The sequence below is a fragment of the Pituophis catenifer genome, unplaced genomic scaffold (genome assembly GCF_029215685.1).
Source record: "Pituophis catenifer annectens isolate HBS135680 unplaced genomic scaffold, rPitCat1.0.hap2 SCAF_14, whole genome shotgun sequence".
Classification (NCBI taxonomy): domain Eukaryota; kingdom Metazoa; phylum Chordata; class Lepidosauria; order Squamata; family Colubridae; genus Pituophis; species Pituophis catenifer.
The window spans coordinates 24054352-24069630 of NW_027256894.1; the positions used below are offsets into that span (position 1 = coordinate 24054352).

The following is a 15279-nucleotide window of genomic DNA, read 5'->3' on the forward strand; positions in this document are numbered from 1 at the left end:
ATCAAAAGTGAATTCTGGAAACATAATTAATGTTTTAATTATGCTAATTAAACTGCTAATCAGGCAACTCAGCTTGGATTGCCAGAGCCATGTAAAAGAAAAAAACGTTTTTCCTTTTAAATGGTTCTGACCAGCCAAGCTCTGACGATCCCAGCTGTTGCCTGCTAATCGGTAGCAAAAATCCCTCCCCCTCCCCCCCTCAGCTTGCTTACATTAGCTGCTGGTCGCAACACCTTGCATCCATTGCATCAGCAAGCAACTGAATCTCTCTGCCTGCAATCAAGCAGGCAGGGAGTTGTGGACTTCAACTCCCAGCAAAGCTGGCTGAGGAATTCTGGGAGTTGAAGTCTACAAGTTTTAAAGTTGCCAAGACTGGAGACACCCATTCTATTGGGTAAGTTTTTTTCCCCTTTGGGAGCTTTAAAAAAAATAGTTAATTGGGGTTTTTTTTAGTTGTTCTTTTTTTTAGACCTAGCCATTTAAAATTTAGGAAGTTTTAAATTTAGCTGCTTTTATATAAAAATAAAAATAAAATAAAATAATATTTGTGCAGCTTTCTGAGATTTTGTGTGTTTCTGTAGTGTTTCACTCTATCTACACAAACACACAAAATCTCACAAAGCTGTATGTGGAATTTTGTGTGGGTAAAGTGTGAAAGTTGGTTTTTTGGACTTTGTGTGGCTGTGTGAGTTTCCTGCTTGTTGCAGGGTCCATTTTGGGTCTAGCACAGCTGCTTTTATATTGTAGGTGAGCCAGTTGTGTTGTGTTGTGTTTTGAAGGTTAAAAAAGGGCAAAGAAGTGACATTGACTTGGCCACGCCCACCTGGCCAACAAGCCACACCCTCCCAGTCACCTTACCACCAAGCCCCACCCACTAATTAAGCCCCACCCACAGAACCGGTAGCAAAAAAATTTAGATTTCACCCCTGGGCAGAGGGCTATTGCAAATCCATCAAACTGTAGAAGAAAAATGAAGTTTGAATGATCATGTGAACCAAAGCACAGAAAGATTGCTGCAGGCTGTGAAAATGGAGAACATTATAAGAACAACAGAAACAAAGGCATAATATAAGGAAAAACAGTTGGATGATAGATTAAATGGATGGAAAAACAAAGCTCTGCATGAACAGCACTTGAAAAACATTGAAGGAAAATGTGATAACAACTTGACATGGGCATGGCTTAAGAGAGGAACCATCAAGAAAGTAACGGAAGGTTTAATACTTGTTGCTCAAGAACAAGTACTACAAACTAATGCCATGAAAGCGAAAATACAAAAATCCACTGACAATCCAAACTGCTGACTTTGCAACGACAAAATTGAAACTGTTTCACACTTAATATGTGAGTGCAGCAAAGCTGATTACAAAGCTAGACATGATCGAGTTGCTAAATTAGTCCACTGGTCATTATGTAAAAAAAATACAACATACCTGTATCCGAAAAGTCATGAGAGCACAAAGTGGAAAAAGTTATTGAAAATGAGACAGTGAATTATCTTGTGGGACTTTCAAATACAGATGGATCATCATTTGGAACATAACACGCCAGATATCACGGTCGTCAAGGGCCAAAGCATACAGTTTATTGATATCACTGTACCAGGAAACGCCAGAGTCGAAGAGAAAGAACTGGAAAAAATCACGAAATATCGCAACCTGGCCATAACTACAAGGCTATGGATGAAACATGTAACAGTGATACCCGTTGTCATCGGGGCACTTGGTACCATGTCCAAGAATTTTACAAAACACATCAAGAAATTGCAGCTTCCTGCAATAACACTAGTGCAAAAAACTGCACTACTCAGAACATCATATTTTAAGAAGATACTTGGTTGATACCTAGGACGCTGGCAGCAACCCGTATCAACCATTAGCATCAGTCAATCATATTTGTGACACATTTTTAAATGTTCAGTAGACTTAAAGTAAATAATAATAATAATAATAATAATAATAATAATAATAATAATAATAATAATAGTAGTAGTAGTAGTACTAGTACTAGTACTAGTACTAGTATTAGTACTAGTACTTGGAACAGCTTCCATCCTGTGACAATATCTGTAACACCGTCAAACATCCAGGTTTGCCTATCCCAGGTCCTTGGGAAGGATTCGATACGTAGACAAAAATTCCAAACCCAGTCTGAACATCCAGCTGACTATGCGATGATTAATAATATTATCAACATCTGCCTATCCCAAGTCCTTGGAAAGGACTTGATAATGCTGGCTGATTGCGTGATGAGGAATAATAAAAACCTCTATAAACAGAAAAGAAATGACCAATACACAGAGATCAGAGAGGAATAATGAAATGACCAGACACACACAAACTCCGTAAATATCATAAAACTCTTCCAAAATTTTGAAACCAATGGAAGACCTCAAAGCTGATAAAAGCAGAATTCAACTAATTAGAAACCTAGTGGGCTATTCAGAAAACAGCCTGTATAGTAAGGAGAAGGTTGTGTTGTCATCAGCAGGGCCAGCAGGCAATGGATCTCTTCTGGCTCTTACTTTGGAGATGTCATGGCAAAAAAACCCTGAAAATTGAGTCTAGTTAACTGGTGGCAACTCTGACAATATTTCAGACAACTGACAGCATAGCTGGAGCAAGGAGATTCAGAGGAACAGTCAGATCTCCAGCGGCTACATGTAGGATAAACTTTTAGGGAGACAAAGTAGTCCTTGCAAAACAAGGCAATTCACTGGCTTTGTCTCTCCAGGCCTCCAGTTTGGGTTGTCCTGAGCTTCTTCTCAAAGATCCTCAACTGAGCCTCCTCTCTGCTGCTTCATTTCTCCTCCCACCTTGTTGAGATGTATGTAGGCTACAGCTCAGGGGTGGGTTCTACTTATCTTTACTACCAGTTCGCAACGGGATCGCTTCACACCCATGCCTTGCTTCTGTGCATGCGCCTTGCTTCTGCGCATGTGCAGATCGCTGATGATGACATCCAGGACGGTGGGCAGGGCTTCCCGCCGGTTTTACTACCAGTTCTTGCGAACCGGTCTGAACCAGGGGCAACCCACCACTGCTATAGCTGCTATTGATGTTTCCTCCAAAGAACATTAACATCTTCAAAGGGCAGTTTTTTCAGGCAGGGATGTGCAGATACTTACCCAGAAAAAGCTTGAATGGCAAGTTTGGAAGCTTCCAACGAACATCCGCTGACAGTAAGGGCCTTGAAAGAAAAGAAGGGACAGCTCAGCTTCTCTGCAAGTGCTGGCAGGTAGCAAGCAGAGAGGGGCCATATACAGAACAACACCGAGGACGGAAACACGAATGCGAAGCAGGGCCAGCTCCACCACGCCAAAGCTAAGATCCATCTTGTTTGAAAAGACAACAGAGCAACATTCAGCCTTGAGGAGGAAATCTGGCTTGTGCACCCCACCCCTGCAGGCGGTTTCCCTTTAAACCCTGGAGTACAAGCGGCAGTTGGTCAGTGGGTGTGCTGGTCCCAGGGTGCAAAACAGGAAACCTGGGTTTGGCAACAGCAGATCCCTAAGCTGGCACAATTTATGAGTTAGAAAACCACAACAGTGAGGACTTGGTCTGCATGTCAATGGGAGGCATCTGGACACATCAACGGAGAAAGAAGACAGAAGCATGGAAAGCTGGGGGGGGGGGCATGCACATCTCACAACTCAAATTAAAAGACCAAACAGGTCGACTGAGCCACAACCACACCCCCACAAAAAACAGCACCCTTTAAGGAAAGATGCAAATTTGGAACCTTTTCATCCACAGAACTGCTATCTGAAAAAGAATTGGGAAGAGGGGAATAAAAATTAGACATGTCTCCAAGAAATGTGCATAGTGAATATTGCAATCCTACCTAGAGCCTGGCCAAGAGGCTCCTGAGCTTTATACTCAGATGCTAAACCAGGTTGGGACCTCCTTTCCCTCTTCCTTCTGCCTGGTAGGGAAAGTTACAGCTGGCATCTGAAGAGCTAGCGTATTAGACCTCTTTCTCACACTGGTTCCATTCTTTAGGAGGCCTGATGAGAAAATGTTGGGTGTGCATTAAGACTTTCAGGTGTGACAAAAATCCTCAGGCCATGAAGCAACTCATCCAAGGGGATCTTCATCTTTATGAAGGGATCCCACAAATCCCTGCTCAGAAGTAGGAGCTCTTCTGCTTACTCAGATGCCTGGCACAGTAGCTCATGATCCAGAAAGCTCCTTCTCAATGCAGCATCATGGGCCACCTAATTATAGCAAGAATCTGTAGATTAAGGCAGTGAAAGCCCCTCCTGGACTACAGAGCCTGAGAGAAAGCAACCTCCCTGACCCACAGGCTGGGAAACCCTTGCCCACCTCATATATTCCAGGGACTTGATGACCATCAAGTCATAATTTCTGTCTCGGATGCCCCTGACATCCTCCCTGCAGTCCTGGCTCTGGTTGGAAAGCCTTCCAAACATCTTGCCTCAGTGCGCTCAATGGTGTTCAGAGGGTGAACTGAGAGCCATCACTTTGTAAGGGGGCATGGAAGGGAGGATGGGCCTTTATTTCAAGCCTAAAGAAAAGGAGTCCCTCTCCCCCCCACCCATGCCAAGAAGGAATTACAGAACTGGAACGGAAACAAAAATAAAAAATGGTTGATCTCTGTGACTAACAGTAAAAACAGCCTGGCTTTGCCATGACTCTGCCTTGACACCATACAGTCTAACAAAGGACGGCAATTAATACAGGAGCCTTTCTTTTCTTGTAAATCAGAAACAAGTATTGTGTCTTTTTCTTGGCCAGAAAAACAAATCTACTCAATTTTGATCTCTCAACTAAACAGAGGAAGCCAGAGTGAAACAAGGCAGAATGTAATAATTTTCCCTGTGAACGCAGTGGATCCTTCAGCAAATGTCTTGTTATGAATGATGCTGCATTTATCAAGTCTTTTGCGGCTATAGGAATTAAAGCTTCCTGTATCCAGACATCTAGTGAGCTATAAATTATGCATTTTAACCAAAAAGACACAGAGCACCAACCAGGAAGACTTCTGTGAAAAGAGCTAGTAGTTTGGAACTAGTGACAGGGTGAAGATGCCCGGGGGATGGTGCTGAAATCAGCTGCTCTCTTCCCAGCCTGTTTGTCCTCACCAGCTAGCTCTCCATGCAGCCCTTGTCATGCATTTGGGGCCAGGAAGCATTTCCTGTCTACCTTGTAAATAAAGGACCTTCTTGGTTAGAAGACGCAGCAAACATTGTGGCATTCAGCAAGCATTGAATCCCATCCAGACAATTCCTGTGACCTCAGAAACCCAAGCGGAGAGAAGGAAGGACCCACTCACTGACTCCCTGGATTTGTCTGCCTGGACAACTGTTGCCACAGCCCCAGGATGGTGGCACTAAATTATTCTAAAGTCATTACTCCAATGCAGAGTTTGCCTGGAGGATATTATCTTACTAGCAGCAGGCAAAAGCATCTAATGTTCTGTGCCCAATTGAGAGGATTATGGTGCATAGCAAATGAATACCAGTGGTCTGATCCAGAGAAGACCAAAGCAAAATCAAAGCTGGTTGACAGAAGAGAAGAGAAATTTCAATCAGTGGGTCACAAATTGGGGGGCAGGAAAAGGAACCTCGGCAGATTACACTGTGCACTGAGGCAAAGGACCTTCTTGGTCAGAAGATGCAGCATAAAGGATCACCATTTGTTTCCACCATTTGTTCCCCCAAAACTGGGGATTTCCTGGCCTCTGTCATCTGTCAGGCTCGGTCCAGCTCTCAACCACAGCAGAAATAAGCCAGGTAAGAAGCTCCAGATCTTGCACACTGAACTATGTGAGGTTTCATGTGAGAATGTAGAATTTTAAACACTGAGGATTAGTCAGCACTATCTGTCACAGGGGGGTGAGGTCATATTGTTGGGTCCTCATCTCAGTTTCTAGGCACCCTATTAGAGACCAGCCTAGATCATTCTCCAATGTTTCTTTGACAGAAAAGTCTTTGCTGACTTCTCCTCCACTGGCTCCCCAGAGCAAAAGCCACGTGCCAAGAAGATCCCTCTGCTGCCCATGGCAGAGACGGCCCAAATCCTTACAAAGAGCTGCTGGGATAGAGATTGGAAATAGGCCATCAGGGAAAGCAACAAACCAAATAAATCCAGGGTGGCAGAAAATCCGTCACAATTTCCAAACTCACTAGATTTTGCGTACTTTTTGCCTAAGAAGAACCAACCGTGGCCAGTGGAGGGAGTTCTTAATGGCATATAGGCAGATCCAGATGGCAACTGCATCTCTGCCTGCTGCTTGCCTCTCAATTGTTCGTTGGACTCTCCCAGGTAAATATTGCACTGTATTATTCTATGAATTCGAACCACCATTTTTGTGTGGAACCATGCTCTATCTCACCCCATTGCTTGTTGCAACTAGGCCTAAGAATAAATAATAAGCACATACGTACTATATTACTATTACTGCACCCCTTTCTCTCGCCCACTTTGCAAGTTTCTACCACTTGTCGTGTTTCAGTTCTTTGGCTCCTGGGCACAGGGCAGAACTGTCTGTCCTCTGCATAATGCTCTGGCTTTGCTAAGCCTCTAGACAAATGAATGCTACTGTCACTGTGTGGCCATAATTTCAAAAATACTTTCCACTATTGGGGGAAGTTCCCTTTGTTACCTATCCATCTCCAGTTATCTCCTCAGCCATCCTGGGGAGGGCAGAAGTGACCTCATAAGAAATCTGTCAGTTTGATGACACATGGCGATGGAGAAAATCCAAAAACCTTCCTAGCCAGAATTTAAAGACGGCAATTTCATTCCAAGCAAATATTCTAAGGCGCATACCAGTCAGGGCTGCTTGGGGAGAGCTGCAAGGCAGAAAACTCTTCATTGCTTATACACAAGGGACATGTCATCGCGTCCGCAGAGAATCGCCCGGCTGCCCTGTTTAGGGTGTCCTGCTCCCTCTTGAATTAGAGGGTGAGGGAAGACCCTCTGCGAGGGCGAGCCAAGGAGTTTAGCCAGCATCTGCTGGACAAGATCGCTCAGATTCGGGACGGCTTGGACTCTGATTGGACAGAGTCAGACGGTGAGAAGGCAGGTCTTGTGCTTTGGGAAGAGTTCGATCCTGTTACCCCAGAGGAAGTGGACAGGATCATGGGGAAGCTGAGTGCGACCACATGTGTACTGGACCCGTGCCCTCCTGGCTGGTTTATTCAGCGAGGGAGGTGACACGCGGCTGGATCCAGGCGATGATAACTGCCTCCTTGGAAGAGGGAAGCTTTCCTGCCACCTTGAAGGAGGCGGTGGTGAGGCCAACCTTGGATCCAGCTGTCTTGAGTAATTTCCGTCCGGTCTCCAATCTTCGCTTCCTTGCGAAGGTTGTCGAAAGTGTGGTGGCACATCAGCTCCCAATGGCCCTGGATGAAGCGGATTACCTTGATCCGTACCAATCGGGTTTCAGGCCCGGGTACAGCACGGAGATGGCATTGGTCGCGCTGGTGGATGATCTCTGGAGGGCTCGGGGCAGAGGTTATTCCTCTGTTCTGGTCCTGTTGGATCTTTCGGCGGCTTTCGATATCATCAACCATGATATCTTGCTGCAGCGCCTCGAGGGGTTGGGAGTGGAAAGCACCGTTTTACGGTGGTTCTCCTACCTCTTGGGGCAGACGCAAACGGTGTTGACAGGGGGGCAGAGATCGACCATGAGGCCCCTCACTTGTGGAGTCCCCCAGGGGTCGGTTCTCTCGCCCCTTCTGTTCAACATTTATATGAAACCCCTGGGGGAGATCATCCGTGATTTCGGGGTGAGGTACCATCAGTATGCTGACGATACTCAGCTTTTTATATCCACCCCGAACCAACCCAGTGATGCCCTCAATGTGACGTCCCAGTGCCTGGAAGCGATGCGGATCTGGATGGGGAGGAACAGGCTTCGGCTCAACCCTGCCAAGACTGAGTGGCTGTGGATACCGGCATCTTGGTCCGAAGGAGAGGTTCCATCGTTGGCTATAGGGGGGTAAAACTATGAAGTTTTACCCCCCATAGACAGGGCACGCAACTTGGGTGTCCTCCTGGATTTGTGGTTGAGTCTAGAAGATCATATAACAACCGTGACCAGGGGGGCATATGCCCAGATCCGTCTGGTGTGCCAGTTGCGCCCCTATTTGGACCGAGATGCCCTACGCACAGTTACTCATGCACTAATCACCTCCTGTGTTGACTACTGTATTGCTCTCTACATGGGGCTGCCCTTGAGGACCACTCGGAGGCTTCAGCTGGTACAGAATGCAGCCGCGCGGGTTGTGATGGGAGAATCCCGATACACCCATGTAACACCTCTCCTGCGTGGCTTGCATTGGTTGCCGGTTGCCCTCCGGGTGAGATTCAAGGTGCTGGTAATGACCTATAAAGCTCTACATGGCTTAAGCCCAGGATACTTGGCGGACCATCTGCAACCAGCAACAGCTTCCCATCGCCTTGTGCGTTCCCACAGGGAGGGCCTGCTCCGGGTACCGTCAGCTAGACAATGTCAGCTGGCGGCCCCTAGGGGTAGAGCTTTCTCTGTGGGTGTGCCCACCCTTTGGAATCAACTCCCCCTGGGATCCGGCTGGCTCCTGATCTCCGCACCTTCCGCCGCGAATGAAAAACATGACTGTTCGCGGCACCTAGCCTGGACTGAGGGGGTTTTCGATTATTTTAATGGGTTTTAATATTTTTTTATGAATGTATTTTATGTTTTTATTGGCTTGTTTTAATTGTTGTGAACCGCCCTGAGTCCTATGGAGATAGGGCGGCATATAAGTTAAAATAAATAAATAAATAAATAAATAAATAAATAAATAAATAGTCTCGTGGGGCCGACCTGTGCAAAAAAGCTTTGGCATTTAGCAAGTTTGACATCCCTGTTCTAAGTGGAGAGCGCCCTCTTTCCAGAAGATCTAACACAGGAAGAGTTTTTTGACCAAGCATTGCAAATTCATTTGTGCACCTTCCCAGAATAAACTACCCTCCGGTTTATTCCATCCCAGGATTGTTCAGTTCAGAGGAATTTCCTCCAAATGGAGGAGGAAGCCTGAAAATGTGACAGACAGTGCTTGTTCAATGGCCCACTATTCCAGGTTTAGGATCTAGGCAAGCAGTCTGACTCTGAACACACACCCTTTACCTTGTGGGACTCTAAAAGTTCCCTCCTGAAGGAGGCATCCTATGATGCCCTTTTGCCACTGAGGTCCCCATGGACTCAGAGGGATTACAGTCAGCCTCACCACCCAGGCATGAACCTAACCTTAACCTGTTACAATGGAGTCTCTTCCTGCTTTAGGTCACCTGTATGAAACTTCTTCTCTACTGGAACTGGAACCAGTTTAGTCTATGGTGAAAATGCTGGCCTTGAGACCAGGAGAGGGTCCCAATTTAGGCATGAAAGCTGGCTGGATGACTTCGGGTAAATCCCTCTCTCTCAGCCCAACCCACCTCACAGGGTAGTTGTTCAGAGGAAAATAGGAGGAACAAGGAGCATTATGTATGCTCGCTGCCTTGAGTTACTTATAAAGTATAAGGATAAGGATAAAAACCAAATCAATCCATCCACAAAAAATGATGCTCCAGAGCAGTCAGTTTCTAGAGGAAGCAGATGGGACTAGACAGAGTGAGGAAATCCCACTAAACTGGGCACAAGGAAGTCCTTGGAGATGAGATGGGGAGGGGGCTGCTGCATTTATCTAAAATCTTCAGACCCACTATGAAAAGTGCTGGGCCAGAGCTTCTGGTCAGAAATCATGATTAGACATGGGACTACTGTGCAGAAACACACGGGCCTGGGGAAGCTGCTTTTGGGGATGTGGTTTGAGCACAGACCTCTCATTTTGTGAGGAGCAGGGACTGAGTAGGCAAGCTCCTCCATAGCTCCAGGCTGGGATCCAGCCAGCCCCATCCAGAGCACATGGCTAATGAGGCAGCCATTCTCTTGCACAAACTTTCTTGAATTGTGTTATCAGCAAAGCTTTGCAAGATCCAGAGGCAAGACCTTTGGCATGGAGGAAGCAGTCACTACACAGAGGTAGCATCTTTAAAGCCAGCGAAGAGTGTATTTGGGGTGGGGGAACCAGAGGATTGACTGGAGCGATACTTTACTGATATAGGCTAGTCCCAAACAGACTTTGAGAGCTGGGCTGTCCCTCCCAGTAAATTAATCGGAGCTGATTTCTCTGTTTCCCAAGCTTAATGGATGCTTTTGCTTCTGTAACTGTTTTTGCAGTTTCTCCAAGGTCATTTCTGTGGTTCTTTCCTGGCTGTTCAGTTTACAGTGCAGTTTTCACGGCTGATATCAGCCGGGAATTCTCCAAATCAAAATGGTCAGAAAATAGGTGTTCGGATTCCTTGGATAATCTGCTCTCTGACGCCGCAAGGAGAAATAGCTAACGTGGCACTTCCTAACCGGCCAAATGGAGCACTTTGCATCCACGGTGGCTTTGGTGGTTATCAATCCTTGGCTGCTCATACTTTGGACATGAGTATCTGAAGCCTCACACTTTGGGCATCCACCCTTCAGCACCCTTCACCCATCCTTCATACAGATTCAGCCAGGGAAACGGAGGTGCCTGTCAGTCACAAGTGCAAGGTGGGCCTGACCCTGGCAATGTATAAACCTCCAACTGAAAGTGGCCTCTACCTACATGGCTGCCATCCAAGTGATCTCTCTGGAGGGGAGCAGATGAGCCCACGTAATTATTATAATGTCTACTGCTCCTAATTTTAATCATGGTTTCTTCTCTAATCCCTGTCCACAACCCTGACTACTATTCCAGTGCAAAACATTTTAAACAGCACCATGCAAGCATTTCATGGTCAATTGTACTAAACTGTTTTGAGACCATCAGGCAGCATTATTTAGGCAGGCTGCCAATCTAGCCCCAAACTATTAAGAGATTTTGGATGTGTCCCTATAGTCACATTAAAGGTAGAGATCAGCATCAAAGCAGGGTTTGGGAAAGTAAGAGGCCTCACCCCAGAAACTCCAGGTAATCAACCACTTCCCACAGAATTTTCCAAGTGGTCTCTCAGAGGTGGCACTGGAGGACTTAACAGAGATTTGCACCCATTAAACATAATTTAAAAAATAAGATGCTAGCTTCATTGATACATAATAATACACATCATTAAGATTTCTAAACCATGATTTATATTGCTTGCTGTATCATACTAAACCATAATCACACTTTACTTCACCCTCAAAACAAAGAACATACTCTGTAGCCTCAAGGAAATGTGTGAATTTATCCCCCATCTTGGAGTTGGTCACAAACTAAGAGTTTGATCTGCACTGCCCTAAAGCCATAATAATTGTATTGTATTTAAACTGATTTACTCTAATTAGTTCAGTGGGACAAAACACATCAAATCTCTGACAGTAACTCAGATCATAAGGCACAGCTTGTAACAATGTTAGTCAGGGATTCTACAGCAGAATTCAGCAGAATTTCCATTGGAGATAAACAGTGGTTCTCTGACACACTGAATTCCAACTGAAAAAAAGGACTCTTATAATTGAACATTTCTTTCTTTTCTTTTTTTTTTTTTAATTAATTGCTGTTTGAAAGCAAAATGTAAATCCACCCTACCTCCAGCAAGGATCTGTTCCTGCAACTCGCTCATCCGCTTCTTGTATGCCCTCAGAGCAGCTTCTTTAAAAGATGGGATGCCTTTTTTTTTAAGGGGCGCTTTAGCAGGGACTACTGGAATATTCTTATTTTCGTCTTCACATACATCTAGTTCATCTCCAACCACCATGCCTTCCCCGGCAACTTCCCACGTATGCTGATCAGCCACCTGGTTCTCCAAACTGCCACCAGGAGCAGAGCCTTCTTGTGCAAAAGCTGCCACCTCCACTTCCCCTTCCTGCACCTGTTTTTCCAACTCAGTTACGCTCGTTCTGCTTTCTAGTTTAGCAAGGACTTGCTCCATGACTTCCACATAATTTGTTTCAAGCTCCCCTGTGGATTCGCTGGGATCTTCCCCATCTTCAGCTCGGTAATAGGATGCCTCTGTGTAAATGTCAGAGTCCAAGGTGGTGCTTGAATCATTAGCAGTGGATTGAGACAGTGTCCGAAATCTCCCCATAAAAGATGACCCGCTGTCCTCACAGCCACTTAAACTCTGGGTGCTCTTATTCCATACCACTTCCAAAGCTGACCTTGCCCGTTGCAGGGTATTTCCGAATTTAGGAAAGAGGAGGGTTTTGTCTGAAAGGTCAATGCTCAGCCGGCTGTGCCAAGACTTGGGAGGCCCTTCCTCAGCATCCGTGCTGGGCAATTCACTTTGGCTTCGATACATCACAGGCTTCCTGGTTTGGGTGGGAAAGAGGGCATTGGCTCTAGCCTCCTGCTGCTGCTCCTCAATGAGCTGGTCGGACCACTGCATTTCAGCCGTGGACTCTCCCCCAGAGAGGCAGCGACTGTCTAGGGCATAATCATAATTTTCTCTCTCATACTGGGCATCTGAGAACTGGCCGAGGTCTACCTGTTGGTGGGAAAAATCATTTACATTAGAATCCAAATGTTTGTAGCTTGAGGCATCTACTCCCATGTCTCTATTCTGGTCTAACTGATTCCAGTCTTTCCATGGCGAAAACGCATCTTCTAAAGAAACCTGAGAGTTACTATAATGGCTCCGGTTGCCTGAGGCACATGCCATCCCATTGCTGACCCCACTGTCAATGGTTTCCGTATTCTCCATTTCACTCTCAAGTCTACGAGGGGGGCCTTCTGGATTAAAACCCTGCTCCTGCAGATCACCAGTCCACTCGGCAGGGTCACCCTGTGTTCTCTGCCAGAGTTCCCGGTCCGAAAAAGATAAAAGCGAGCTCCCATTCGTTTTGATGAAGTGTTGGTTCTCTGAAAAATCTTCAGAAAAAGATTGGCAGAGTTTAGAAAAATCAGACTCTGAATGACTGAGCTTTAGTGCTGCCAAATCATCCTGTGATGGCCACAGAGAGGTCAAGTTGGAAGAGCTGCTGGCTTTGATCTCCTTCGGTGGGCTGCCTTGACTTGGGAAAGCGTTGCCACCTGGAGCCCTTTTAAGAATATCTCCCTTGTCTTTTGCAGAACTTCTTTTCATTTGTGGTGCAGATTTGGATATTTTTGCATACCTGTTCCGACTGATATCAGATTCCAGTTCTTTGCCATGGTTATCAAACACTTCCCAGTCCTGCTCTCTGGCTCTGAGATCAGCAGCTAGGCATTTCAGATCCATGCTCTCATACGTCTGAGACGAAGGGAGGCTTCTCTGCTTCCGCTCTCTTGAATCTCGAGGCAGAATTTCAGCTGAAACCCCAATCCCAGTCCCTTTAAGTTTGTAAGACTTTTTCAGAACCAAGTCTCTGTGCTGGGATGTTTCAAAATAAACAAGGATGGCCCGTGGCTTGGCATTAGGACAGTCTCTCTGTTGTCCCAATCGCTGTGCAAATTCTATTTTGACAGAATTTTGAGCCTCCGAGAATCCCATTTTCTCTATTAATATTCTGTGCACTACATGTTCAACATTCTCAAACTTCTCCTCTGGCACATTTAAAAATCTAAGACTTGTTTTGCTTCCTGCATGTCCAAGTTGCTTGATATAATCATATATATCACGTGTCTCCCTTCGTGATTGTACAAATCCTGTCCTCAACTGTTCAATTTCATTCTGCACGACTTCCACATTACTGGAGATCTCATCAATGGACTCTCTGAGGGCATTGACGTGTCCCCGCAATTCAGAGAGCTCCGTTTCTATTTGACTGATCCCCTGAAGCTCTTTGAATATCATTTCCATCACATCGTGGGTCTGACTGATGCAACCAGTGGAACTGAAGCTTGCTTCCAAGGTGCTGGATTTTGGCGGGCGAGCAGTTCTGTCCAAAGACTTGCTCCTCAGGCCCCAGGTTTTTTTCCACATGCTGAGCTCAGAGTCTGACGAGACGTACTCCTGGCTCTTCTTCCATTTCCTCAACTTCCGTAAAGCACCGAGCTTGAGGTTATGCAGTGTGCGGTCCCCTTCGGAACTGCCATCTGAAGGGGCAAGGCTACTCACACTCTTCCTGTTGCGTCTCATGGGCATTGTGTGCAATGAATATTCTTTGCTCCTGTTTTGGTCTTTGGCTTCACTTAAAAATTCTGAGAATGAACTCTCGTTAGAAGATGTGTCTTGAAAAGGATCTTCATTCTTATTTAAGAAAACTCTCTGTTGCAATCCATTTGCAATAGCTGCCCGATAGCTGAAAGTTGGAGACAGAGAAAATTCGTGGTTATTTCTCTCCTCTTTAGCTGACCAATTGCGAACAGAGGTATGCTTAGCTATTTTTTTTACTGTGCTTTTTAAATTAATTGAGAATAGCTTTACTTGTCCACTTTGGGAAATATTTAGTTCCTTTTTGCTTTGACAGCCCTCTTGTTTGTTCTTTGTATTGTTTTCCAATTTCTTTGTAAACATTCCTTTGTAAATCCTGGGTATGTAAAGGTTCTGGAGGAGAGCAGAAACCATGGAAGGCAAGCTCAGTTATCCTTCCCCACAAAGACAGCAGTTCCTTCTTGACGCAACCATTTGTGTGCTTCCAAGGTAAGATGAGGCAGGGCTCTCTTAACGAGCCAGGACAATATACACAGTTATGTGTTAACCATGGTTGGCAAGTCAAAAGGCAGGAACAGCTTCAGGAAGGATCCCACAGGTCTGAAAAATCCTGGTTCTATTTTCCGTTGCTCCCCGCAGCATCTAAAAAGCAAAGAACACTTTTATTATGACTTCCAAATTAAATTCAGAATGTTATACATGTCAAAAATACTGAACACTTGCTCATCTGACATTTTGATACATAGAATTATTTAAAAAGTAATTTATGACATTTGGAGATACTGCATTTCCTATTTACAGAAGAAAAACTGATCAAGAGAGAAAGTTAGGTAAGTTGTTTTCATGCACATTTCAACAAACCTGTCAGTTTTGGGATTAGAAAAATATTTTTTTAAAAATAAGTGATGTATCAAATTGGAGCTCCTCAACAGAACCTTTACAGCTGTGTTCTTAGATAGGACTCCTTTGTAAAAAGAAACATTAAAGTCAGCAAGCCTCAAGTATGCAAAATGTTTTGCTCAAAGCTATTTGCAGTCGAGCAGTTAAATGTAGTCTATAGAGAAACTGCTTGCTAGTAATTCTTTTGACCACACATAGGCAGATTTGCACTTTACACTTTTTTTTTAATTGCATCACTCAGAAGTCAGGAGAACTTTACACATATTCAGAGAGTAACCAGATCTGATTATGCCTTTGTCTTTACATCCACCTAGTCTGTTTT

The 15279-nt window shown here is 45.1% G+C and overlaps 1 protein-coding gene across 2 annotated transcripts in view; it reads right to left on the reverse strand.

Annotated features, from left to right (window-relative positions):
- Positions 1-14530, reverse strand: part of UNC13C (unc-13 homolog C) — a 65920-nt gene extending 51390 nt beyond the window's left edge. For both annotated transcript variants that reach the window (XM_070953911.1, XM_070953912.1), the window contains exons 1-3: positions 11573-14530; positions 3742-3764; positions 3128-3189 (exon numbers count right to left, since the gene is read on the reverse strand). In XM_070953911.1, the coding sequence (XP_070810012.1) occupies positions 3128-3189; positions 3742-3764; positions 11573-14471 (2984 nt within the window). In that variant the 5' untranslated portion in view covers positions 14472-14530. The remainder of the gene's footprint in view (positions 1-3127; positions 3190-3741; positions 3765-11572) is intronic.
- Between the last annotated feature and the right edge of the window lie 749 nt (positions 14531-15279).